The sequence below is a fragment of the Nerophis lumbriciformis genome, linkage group LG04 (assembly GCF_033978685.3).
Source record: "Nerophis lumbriciformis linkage group LG04, RoL_Nlum_v2.1, whole genome shotgun sequence".
NCBI lineage: Eukaryota > Metazoa > Chordata > Actinopteri > Syngnathiformes > Syngnathidae > Nerophis > Nerophis lumbriciformis.
This window is the reverse complement of record NC_084551.2, coordinates 60,875,249-60,887,725: the sequence shown is the minus strand read 5'-3', so window position 1 is coordinate 60,887,725 and position 12,477 is coordinate 60,875,249. Positions and strand designations below refer to the sequence as shown.

The 12,477-nt window shown below is 34.9% G+C and overlaps 1 protein-coding gene across 1 annotated transcript; it reads left to right on the top strand.

The window, feature by feature from the left end:
* Positions 1–9,625: 9,625 nt before the first annotated feature.
* On the top strand, positions 9,626–12,477 carry gja9a (gap junction protein alpha 9a). The gene has a single exon (XM_061946325.2). It carries the CDS (start codon positions 11,188–11,190, stop codon positions 12,469–12,471), a length of 1,284 nt encoding a protein of 427 aa, XP_061802309.2. The 5' UTR covers positions 9,626–11,187; the 3' UTR covers positions 12,472–12,477.

Genomic DNA, 12,477 nt, shown 5'->3' with positions numbered 1-12,477 from the left:
GTAACGACTTGATTATTTACTGCATTAATACAAATGTATATCATACAAACTATATTTTAAAATGTAGAGAATATGTATTGCATTAAATTAACAAAAAATATAAATATTTCTCTGTATTTTGGCATAGCGTATACAATATCATACTGATGGGTAAATAAGGCCTCAGTGAGCGTATGGCCCACTCACTATCTGTATCTACACTGTGCTCTTTAAAACGTTTCATAATGCTTGTTATCTGCTGGATTAAAGAAAAGTCACTAACATTTCAAAAAGGCTTTAAAACTTATACATTAATACACACATGACAATAACACCATTTAAAATACAACATAGTATTTACATTTTAATGTAAGTTAGACAATAACCATAAAAGTACAATTGTTTACAGAAAAGCCCAAACGCTAAATATTGTATAATTATTACTGTGAATATATTGTATTACTGTTCTAATGTGGTACTATGCGAATATTCTCTATTATTTTACGTTTTTTTTTTTGTTTTGTTTACAAATAGTCATACAGTATTATTACTACTGTTACTTCTCAAAGGGTAAAACGCTTCAATTGATGCGCTTAATCAATGGCAATTTGTGTTTTTTTGTGATTTATATGGGAAGTGGTTTCTATGCCGCTGAGACAGGCTCCAGCATTGTCCCCGAAAGGGACAAGCGGTAAGAAATGGATGGACGGAAGTGGTCTGCAAGTGGAAAAAGAACGCAAAAGGCGCAGTTTTAAAAGCCGATTCTTTCAACACGATTCCGTGACAACTTCAAGATGTGACGATGTGAGACTGCACATTATTTAAGTACAATCTTTTCTACTGTTTGTCTTTAGTTCTCAGTCAAAACTTTATATGAGACTTTTCAAGTTGCGGCACAAAGTGCTTTAAACCAATTTAAATGTGGGAGGGGAAACTATGTGGATTATTGATGTTGATTGAGGAAAACCCCACCTTTGAGGCCCCACACTAACACTGTAAATGTAAATAATACAATAATAAACTGCTAACAAAATGTAAATAATACAACAATAAACAAACGGTAAGAAAAACAGTAGTAATAATAGCAAAAAAATACTATAGTAAAGAACAATACAAATTAAAGCTGCAAGCAGCATTGGTCGGGCCCGCGTATTTGGCAGGTGCTAGTCCTAAGTGTCCCAATACTTTTGTCCAGTTTTAGTAGTAAGTGTCCCAATACTTTTGTCAAGTTGTAGTCCTAAGTGTCCCAATACATTTGTCAAGTTTTAATCCTAAGTGTCCCAATACCTTTGTCCAGTTTTAGTCCTAAGTGTCCCAAAACATTTGTCCAGTTTTAGTCCTAAGTGTCCCAATACTTTTGTCCAGTGGTAGTTCTATGTGTCCCAATACTTTTGTCAAGTTTTAGTCCCAAGTGGCCCAATACTTTTGTCAAGTTTTAGTCCTAAGTGTCCCAATACTTTTGTCCAGTGGTAATCCGAAGTGTCCCAATATTTATGTCAAGTTGTAGTCAAGTGTCCCAATACTTTTGTCAAGTTTTAGTCCCAAGTGGCCCAAAACTTTTGTCAAGTTTTAGTCCCAAGTTTCCCAATACTTTTGTCAAGTTGTAGTCCCAAGTGTCCCAATACTTTTGTCCAGTTGTCGTCCTAAGTGTCCCAATACTTTTGTCCGGTGGTAGTCATAAGTGTCCCAATACTTTTGTCTAGTGTACCTACCTTGTCTGCATTGTGTGGGCACGCTGGTGCTTCCTGCTTTTAAGCAGCCATCTTAAAAAAACAGCAGCGCAGCAGCATCAGCGCAGCGGGTCTTTGAAGGGTCATAAAATCAAAACCGGAGCAGGTATTAAAACGCTGTTCTGTTATTTTATACACAAGGGTTTAATCTCTCTCCTGTGTTAGTTTGAAGCCGAAACGACAAACGCGCTCAGAGGAGATAGATTTTGAAGAAAGGTGACCGGTTTTTACAAACATTTTGTTTTGAAGGGGGAATAGCAAACTTCCTGTTGATTTTTGCTGGGGGTTGTCAATTTATGAAATGTAGGTCTAAGTGAAACCTACATAGAGGTTTTTGTTTCATGTCTCTCCGACCTTCCCAGTGGGAGTTACAGGCAGTTTTGTAGTTTTCTTCTTCCGAGGAGCAGTTTTTTGTCCGTTTTATTAAAAAATTGCTGTAGAGCACAATTTTTTGATTTGGGGTTAGGTTTTTTCATTAGATCACAGTTTTAGCCAGTCCTGATATGTGTGTTAAGTTTGGTGAGTTTTGAAGCATGTTAAGGGGGTCAAATAGCAGCTCAAAGAGGCAAAAGTGACTGTTTTTAGTACTTTTTTGTCTTGAAGGGGGAATAGCCAACTTCCTGTTTATTTTTGCCCGAAGATGTACAATTATAAAATGTAGGTCTAAGTCAGACCTACATAGAAGTTTTTTTTTCATGTCTCTCCGACCTTCCTAGTGGGAGTTACAGGCAGCGTAGTTTTAACTTCTTCCTAGGGGGCGCTAGAGCGCAATTTAGATTTTTGCGGTTTGGTTTTTTTATTAAAAGACAATTTTCGCAGGTCCTGATGTGTGGGTCAAATATGGTGAGTTTTGAAGCATGTTAAGTGGGTCAAATTAGTGCTCGAAGAGGCGGCGGAAGAATAAAGAAAGAATAAAGAATAATAAAACCTTAGAATAACAATAGGTCCTTATGTCCCATTGCATAAGGACTCCCTGTGGGAGTCCTTTTGCAATGGGCCGTGCGGGCCCTAATAATAGCAAAAAAATACTATAGTAAAGAACAATACAAATTAAGAACCTTAAAAGAGCTAAAAGGGGAACCACCCTTTTTGTTGTTTTTTTATGTTGCCTATCATTCACAATTCTTATTGAACACAAGAACACATTTTTTTATGTTTTTATGCATTCTTATTTCTAATATACGGCAATTATGAGGTGGCTACCTACTCAGTGGCCTAGTGGTTAGAGCAGGGGTGCTCACACTTTTTCTGCAGGCGAGCTACTTTTCAATTGATCAAGTCGTGGGGATCTACCTCATTCATATATATAATTTATATTTACTTATTTATGAAATATATGTTTTTGTCAACAAGTTAAAGGTGTTTAATGATAATGCAAGCATGTTTAACACACATAGTTAATATTGTTAATAAATTAAAGGTGTTTAATGATAATACAAGCATGTTTAACACATATAGTTAATATTGTTAATACATTAAAGGTGTTTAATGATAATACAAGTATGTTTAATACATATAGTTAATATTGTTAACAAGTTAAAGGTGTTTAAAGATAATGCAAGCATGTTTAACACACATAGTTAATATTGTTAACAAGTTAAAGGTGGTTAAAAATAATACAAGCATGTTTAACACAAATAGTTAATATTGTTAACAAGTTAAAGGTGTTTAAAGATAAAACAAGCATGTTTAACACATATAGTTAATATTGTTAACAACTTAAAGGTGTTTAAAGATAATACAAGCATGTTTAACACATATAGTTAATATTGTTAACAACTTAAAGGTGGTTAAAGATAATACAAGCATGTTAACACATATAGTTTATATTGTTAACAAGTTAAAGGTGGTTAAAGATAATACAAGCATGTTTAACACATATAGATTCCTTTCTTTCATGAAGACAAGAATATAAGTTGGTGTATTACCTGATTGTGATGACTTGCATTGATTGGAATCAGACAGTGGTGCTGATAACGTCCGCATTTTCGAATGGAGGAGAAAAAAAGTCCTCCTTTCTGTCCAATACCACATGAAAGTGGTTGGTTTTTGGCATCTTATTTGTCCAGCTTCCGTACTCCTTTGTATACACTTTACAAGAAATACATTGTCGGCAAACTCCGTAGCTTGCTAGCTTGTGCACGCCAGCTTTCTGAGACTCTTATTTTGGTAGCGCAGGCAGGATGAAGCCGAGCTTTTATTGTGCAACTGTGCAGTCGGTCTTTGGAGTTTTGACGACAGGTACGGCGCCAGAGTCTGTTGAAATAAAGTGTTTCTCGCCTTCCAGTCGGTAATTTTAATGAGCTGGCAGCAGCCAGCGTCATCTCAGAAGACCCTCGGGTGCCGTGAATGTCAATCAAGTGACGAAAGTGACGTCATAGTGAAGATTTATGATCGCTCATTTTTAGGACTATTTTTTTAATGCCTGGCTGGTGATCGACTGACACACCCTCCGAGATCGACCGGTAGATCGCGATCGACGTAATGAGCACCCCTGGTTTAGAGTGTCCGCCCTGGGATGGGTAGGTTGTGAGTTCAAACCCCGGCCGAGTCATACCAAAGACTATAAAAATGGGAGCCATTACCTCCCTGCTTGGCACTCAGCATCAAGGGTTGGAATTGGGGGTTAAATCACCAAAAATGAATCCCGGGCGCGGCCACCACTGCTGCTCACTGCTCCCCTCACCTCCCAGGGGGTGAACAAGGGGATGAGTCAAATGCAGAGGACACATTTCTCCACACCTAGTGTGTGTGTGACAATCATTGGTACTTTAACTTTTGTCTTCATGAAAGAAAGGAATGTTAAACATGCTTCTATTATCATTAAACACCTTTAACTTGTCAACAAAAACCTGGCTTTCATAAATAAATCAATATAAATGATATATATGAATGATGCCCTCCACTTGGTACATTGAAAAGAAGCTCGCCTGCAGAAAAAGTGTGGCCACCCCTGCTATAAAGTATCAAAACCAGGCATTATTAGCACATTTTATATTATTCACGGCTTTTCTTTACCTGTAAACGGTGTAAAACTGCAAATGCACACAAATATAGTTATTAAATTAAATTATTTATTTACATGTTTAATGTCACATGGACATCATTTGAATGTGTTTAAAATTTGAGCCGTAGAGTTATTTTAAACATTTTTCTTTTAATGAAGTCATTACTTCCAGCATGGAAGCAGGGTGGGAAATCAGATATATATAGATTTTGTTTTTTTAACAGTATGGATTGAACAAGGCAAGTATTGACGAGGGGGCAGTTGTTGTCCTATAGCGTACTGTATGTACTGTAACACGGTAAAGAATCATGTTGTGTACATGGCTTAAAGACATACTGTACAACACACACACATACACACACACACACACACACACACACATAGCATGATCATGTGGAAAAATGACTGATAGATTTAAAAAAAAAAAAAAAGGCAAATAGAGGCGAACTGCTGCGTGTGAAGTCAATACGTGTTGTGACCTAAATGCATGCATCATGTTATTGACCTGCACGCCTCACAGTGGTAGTTGGCACTCTTCCCTCAAACACTTTGGCCAAGCCAAGAGGAGGAGGAGGAGGAAGAAGGTCACTTGGAGTTTAGGCCAGGCGATGCTAACCCTTTTTTTTTTAGGGTTAACTATTTTGGTGAGTGTGTCAGGGGCCGAATGACCAGAGGAGATTTAAGTCACCACCGGCAGTCTGTCCATGCCGCTGCAAGGTAAACACAAACTTTTAAAGAAATATATACTAGGATGCAAAATGTTTTTATAGATATTCTACGACTAACCAAAGAATACTTTATGTCGGTTAAGTAGTTTGTGTCAAAGCTAAATTATGTCTTGTTAGTACTGATGGTAAAAATGTGCACGTATTAAACATGACAAAATACAACAAAGTTAGCATTATTTTACTGTAGTAACTTGTCATATTTTTTCTGCCTTCAAATATAACCTCAAAACATATTCAAACTATTTTGTTTTCAATTTTAATAATTTATATTTGACATATTTGGATTATATTTTAAATATGAACGTGTATCAGAAACAATGTGATTATTTTACTGTAGTAACTTGTAATATATTTTCCTGCCTTCAAATACAACCTCAAAACATATTCAAACTATTTTGTTTTAAATTCTAATAATGTATATTTGACATATTTTATATTACATGTATCAGAAACAATGATTATTTTTCTGTAGTAACTTGTAATATTTGTTCTGCCTTCAAATACAACCTCAAAACATATTCAAACTATTTTGTTTTAAATTCTAAAAATGTATGTTTGACATATTTTACATTACATTTTAAATATGAACATGTATCAGAAACAATACGATTATTTTACTGTAGCAACTTGTAATATTTTTTCCTGCCTTCAAATACAACCTCAAAACATATTCAAATTATTTTGTTTTAAATTCTAATAATGTATATTTGCCATATTTTATATTACATTTTAAATATGAACATGTATCAGAAACAATGATTATTTTACTGTAGTAACTTGTAATATTTGTTCTGCCTTCAAAAACAACCTCAAAACATATTCAAACTATTTTGTTTTAAATTCTAAAAATGTATATTTGACATATTTTATATTATATTTTAAATATGAACATGTATCACAAACAATATGATTATTTTACTGTAGTAACTTGTAATATTTTTTCCTGCCTTCAAATACAACCTCAAAACATATTCAAACTATTTTGTTTTAAATTCTAATAATTTATATTTGACATATTTGGATTATATTTTAAATATGAACATGTATCAGAAACAATGTGATTATTTTACTGTAGTAACTTGTAATATATTTTCCCGCCTTCAAATACAACCTCAAAACATATTCAAACTATTTTGTTTTAAATTCTAATAATGTATATTTGACATATTTTATATTACATTTTAAATATGAACCTGTATCAGAAACAATATGATTATTTTACTGTAGTAACTTGTAATACTTTTTCCTTCCTTCAAATACAACCTCAAAACATATTCAAAATATATTGTTTTCAATTCTAATAATGTATATTTGCCATATTTTATATTACATTTTAAATATGAACATGTATCAGAAACAATGATTATTTTACTGTAGTAACTTGTAATATTTGTTCTGCCTTCAAATACAACCTCAAAACATATTCAAACTATTTTGTTTTGAATTCTAAAAATGTATATTTGACATATTTTATATTATATTTTAAATATGAACATGTATCACAAACAATATGATTATTTTACTGTAGTAACTTATAATATTTTTTCCTGCCTTCAAATACAACCTCAAAACATATTCAAAATATATTGTTTTCAATTCTAATCATTTATATTTGACATATTTGGATTACATTTTAAATATGAACATGTATCAGAAACAATATGATTATTTTACTGTAGTAACTTGTAATATTTTTTCCTGCCTTCAAATACAACCTCAAAACATATTCAAAATATATTGTTTTAAATTCTAATAATTTATATTTGACATATTTGGATTACATTTTAAATATGAACATGTATCAGAAACAATATGATTATTTTACTGTAGTAACTTGTAATATTTTTTCCTGCCTTCAAATACAACCTCAAAATATATTCAAACTATTTTGTTTTAAATTCTAATAATTTATATTTGACATATTTGGATTATATTTTAAATATGAACATGTATCGGAAACAATATGTTTATTTTACTGTAGCAACTTGTAATATTTTTCCTGCCTTCAAATATAACCTCAAAACATATTCAAACTATTTTGTTTTAAATTCTAAAAATGTATATTTGACATATTTGGATTACATTTTAAATATGAACATGTATCAGAAACAATGTGATTATTTTACTGTAGTATCTTGTAATATTTTTTCCTGCCTTCAAATACAACCTCAAAACATATTCAAAATATTTTGTTTTAAATTCTAAAATTATATTTGACTTTTAGATTATATTTTATTAGACACGATACAAATGCAATGAAGTATTGTAACTTGTACTATTTGTCTTTCCTTCAAATCTAATCTCAAATATATTCAAAAATCGATTTTGTTCAATTCTAATTATATTTGAATTATATTTCAAAATATGTATCAAACACAGTATAAATACAGTAAAGTTTAGATGATTTAATTGTAGTAATTTGCATGATTTTCCCTACCTTCAAATCTAACCTCAAAAGATTAAAAATAAACTAACAATTATAATCATTTATATTTGACAGATTTGGATTACATTTTTAAATATGTATTACACAAGCACTAAAATTATGATTATTTTTATTCCAACCACCAGCCAACAACAAAAATAATAAAGTGCACGTATTGCCTGCCTTCAAATAAAACAAACTCTTTAAAAAGGCTTTCATTTTACTTATTTAATATATTTTATGTAGTCATCTTTTTACTGTAATATATTTAAAGTATTTGTGCATTTTAAGATAATATATTATTATTTTTTACTACTTTTCTAATAGTACAAGGGGTTTCTGAATAATTGTAAAAATACACATACATTTTATTTTATATAATCATCTTTATATTTAAGAGATTAGTTTGTACAGTTTAAAATAATAAATAATCATAATTTTGAATGATTATATTTTTTTAAAGATTACATCATGTATACATTTTTGGAGAGGTACCAGTCTGGATCTGGTGCTACTTGACCCTGACAACTAGCGCACTAATCGCTAGCTGGTGAGGGGAATATAAAAGAATGTTAATATATATTTAAAAAAAGACTATGCATTGTTATGTATATGCCTGCCTACAAATAAAACAAACTCTTTAAAAAGGCTTTTTTATTTTACTTAACTTAAAATATTTTATGTAGTCATCTTTTTACTGTTAATATATTGAAAATATTTGTACATTTTAAAACATATTTTTTACTATTTTTCCTAATAGTTCTCTGAATAGTGGTAAAAATGTATTTTATATAATCATGTTTATATTTAAGAAATTAGTTTGTACAGTTTAAAATAATAAATAATCATAGTAATTTCGTATGATTATATTAGCGCACTAATCGTTAGCTGGCGAGGGGAATATACATTTTTTTTTATATATATTTAAAAAAAAGACTAAATATTTCACGACCCCCTTGCAGTATCTCTGCGGACCCCCTGTTGAAGACCTCTATCTGACATCATTTTATGCATTATGTATATGCCTGCCTACAAATAAAACACACTCTTTAAAAAGGCTTTTTTATTTTACTTAACTTAAAATATTTTATGTAGTCATCTTTTTACTGTAATATATTGAAAATATTTGTACATTTTAAAACTTTTTTTTTTTTTACTATTTTTCCTAATAGTTCTCTGAATAATGGTAAAAATTTATTTTATACAATCATCTTTATATTTAAGAAATTAGTTTGCACAGTTTAAAATAATAAATAATCATAATCATTTTGTATGATTATATATTTTTTAAAGATTGTATTATGTATTAATTTTTGGAGAGGTACCAGTCTGGATCTGGTGCTAGTTGACCCTGACAACTAGCGCACTAATCGTTAGCTGGTGAGGGGAATATAAAAAAATGTTTATATACATTTCAAAAAAAGACTAAATATTTCACGACCCCCTTGCAGTATCTCTGCGGACCCCCTGTTGAAGACCTCTATCATTTTATGCATTATGTATATGCCTGCCTTTAAATAAAACAAACTCTTTAAAAAGGCTTTTTTATTTTACTTAATTTAAAATATTTTATGTAGTCATCTTTTAACTGTAATATATTGAAAATATTTGTGCATTTTAAAACATATTTTTTACTATTTTTCCTAATAGTTCTCTGAATAATGGTACAAATATATTTTATATAATCATCTTTTATATTTAAGATATGAGTTTGTACAGTTTAAAAGACTACATCTTAATAATAATTTTGTATGATTATATTTTATAAAGATTACATTATGTATTAATTTGTGGAGAGGTACCAGTCTGGATCTGGTGCTAGTGGATCAGGCTGGATCACTCTTCTGTGCTGCGGACGTCTCCGTGTAGCCCGGAAGAAGATTCTCTAGGACCGTCTGTTGGCTTCCCGATGAACTGGACCTCCACATTTATCTGTTAATGACAATTTAATTGTTAAGGGATATATAAATACATTTTTAATTGATATTCCTAACAATGCCAAAAAGGATAATCCAGTATTGTTATTATTGTCAGACTGCCAAGGAGCTACAAGGTTTCATTCCTTTGAAATTACATTTAAATGATAAAATGCATTAAAATATGATTATTTTGTTTAAATAAAATGTAATTGTATATATTTTTTTGTACAAATATTTGAATTTACATAATCAATACAAATGTAAAGAACAATAAAAATTAAGAACCTTAAAAGAGCTAAAAGGGGAACCACTTTTTTGTTTTTTTAATGTTGCCTATCATTCACAATTCTTATTGAACACAACACGTTTTTTTAAATGTTTTTATGCATTCTTATTTCTAATATACGGCAATTATGAGGTGGCTACTGTCGGAGGCAGATATTTACATATATCCGAATTTAAGTGTTACTACTTTTATTTCATAGTCATATTTGAAAACAGCTCGTGTTCTTCCAATTGTGGTCTTTTGGTTGTCTGCAAAACTGTGTGCTTAACCTTGAATGAGGAATGTTAGAGAGAGCGATAATAAGCATTTGTTTTGACTAGAGAGAGGGGAGAGGAGAGAGGGTTTTGGGTCGGGAAGACAGACCATCATTTTCGCGGGGCGAGCCGAATGTTCTATGCTGTCTCTGTAAAGTATATCTGCAAAGCTTTGCAAATATATTACAAAATACCTATTCTGTCTCTGGTGGTTTTTCAACTCAGCTTTAAGTGTCGTAAAGAGCTTGGGAGCGACTTGTGACTTGAATTCCCTGGGAGGAACAACTGGTCCAAAACGCAATACTACCTACTCAGTGGCCTAGTGGTTAGAGTGTCCGCCCTGGGATGGGTAGGTTGTGAGTTCAAACCCCGGCCGAGTCATACCAAAGACTATAAAAATGGGAACCATTACCTCCCTGCTTGGCACTCAGCATCAAGGGTTGGAATTGGGGGTTGAATCACCAAAAATTATTCCCGGGCGCGGCCACCGCTGCTGCCCACTGCTCCCCTCACCTCCCAGGGGGTGAACAAGGGGATGGGTCAAATGCAGAGGACACATTTCACCACACTTAGTGTGTGTGTGAGAATCATTGCTACTTTAACTTTTGTCTTCATGAAAGAAAGGAATGTTAAACATGCTTCTATTATCATTAAACACCTTTAACTTGTCAACAAAAACCTGGCTTTCATAAATAAATCAACATAAATGATATATATATATATATATATGATTATTTTGTTTAAATAAAATGTAATTGTATTTTTTTTTTGTACAAATATTTGAATTTACATAATCACTACAAATGTACTTGATAATGTTATTATTGTGGCCTTTTTCAGTCACAATGGCAGAGTGAAGATGGGTGACTGGAACTTCCTGGGGGGCATTTTGGAGGAGGTGCACATCCACTCCACCATGGTGGGCAAGATCTGGCTCACCCTGCTCTTCGTCTTCCGCATGCTGGTCCTCGGCGTGGCGGCCGAAGACGTGTGGAACGACGAGCAGGCCGACTTTGTGTGCAACACGGAGCAGCCGGGCTGCAGGAACGCCTGCTACGACCTGGCCTTCCCCATCTCGCTCATCCGCTACTGGGTGCTGCAGGTCATCTTCGTGTCCTCGCCCTCGCTGGTCTACATGGGCCACGCCCTCTACAGGCTGCGGGCGCTGGACAAGGCCCGGCGGCGGCGGAGGGCGCTGCTGAGGAAGGAGCTGGAGGAGGTGGACGCCGAGTGGGTGGAGTCCAAGAGGAGGATCGAGCGGGAGATGAAGCAGCTGGAGCAAGGGAAGCCCAACAAGGCTCCCCTCAGGGGGTCTCTGCTGCGCACCTACGTGGCCCACGTGGTCACCCGCTCTGTGCTGGAGGTGGCCTTCATGCTGGGCCAGTACCTCCTCTACGGCTTCCGCTTGCACCCCTTGTTCAAATGCCAGCGCTTCCCTTGCCCCAACGCCGTGGACTGCTACGTGTCCAGGCCCACGGAGAAGAGCGTCTTCATGGTCTTCATGCAGTGCATCGCTGCCATGTCGCTCTTCCTCAACACCTTGGAAGTCCTCTACCTGGGCTACAAGAGGATCCGACGGGACCTCCTGGACTTTTATCCACATTTGAAGGAAGACCTGGAGGACTTGGACAGACGCAAAAAGTCCTCGGTGCTCCAAGTTAACAGGAAAGCCACGTTGATCTCGGCACCCGGCGACTTCAACGTCTTCACGGACCCCCGGCGAGAAAGCGCTTTCTACCCCGCGCAACCTCCTGCGTGTCTTCAGGGACCGAGCACGCAGGACGAGTCCGCCTCGACGCCAAGCGACGCGCTTAAGGAGGACCTGAAGAGTCAGGATAAGGAGACCAGTAGTGGAAGGAGTAGCCCACAGAAAGCTTTATCGTCCACGCTTCAGACAGCCAGGAGGCCATGGAGGGCCCACGATGTCGCCTTCAGGTGCTCCACGGTGCCGGAGGGCAGGAGCTCGGACACAGCCTCACAAGGATGCGAGGAAGTCGCCCCGTTGGGGCTTCAAAGCTGGTCGTCCGCCTCGGGCTTGGCGGAAGACTCCAAGCAAAGCCCGAGAGCTGAGCCCTCCGCCGGGCGCAGGGCGTCGGAGGCGAGCGCGACGAGCAGCAGACGAGCGACGGACCTTCAGATCTGACTTAGC

Coding starts and splice junctions, on each gene's coding strand:
- gja9a (XM_061946325.2), top strand. CDS start 11,188: ATGGGTGACTGGAACTTCCTGGGGGGCATTTTGGAGGAGGTGCACATC.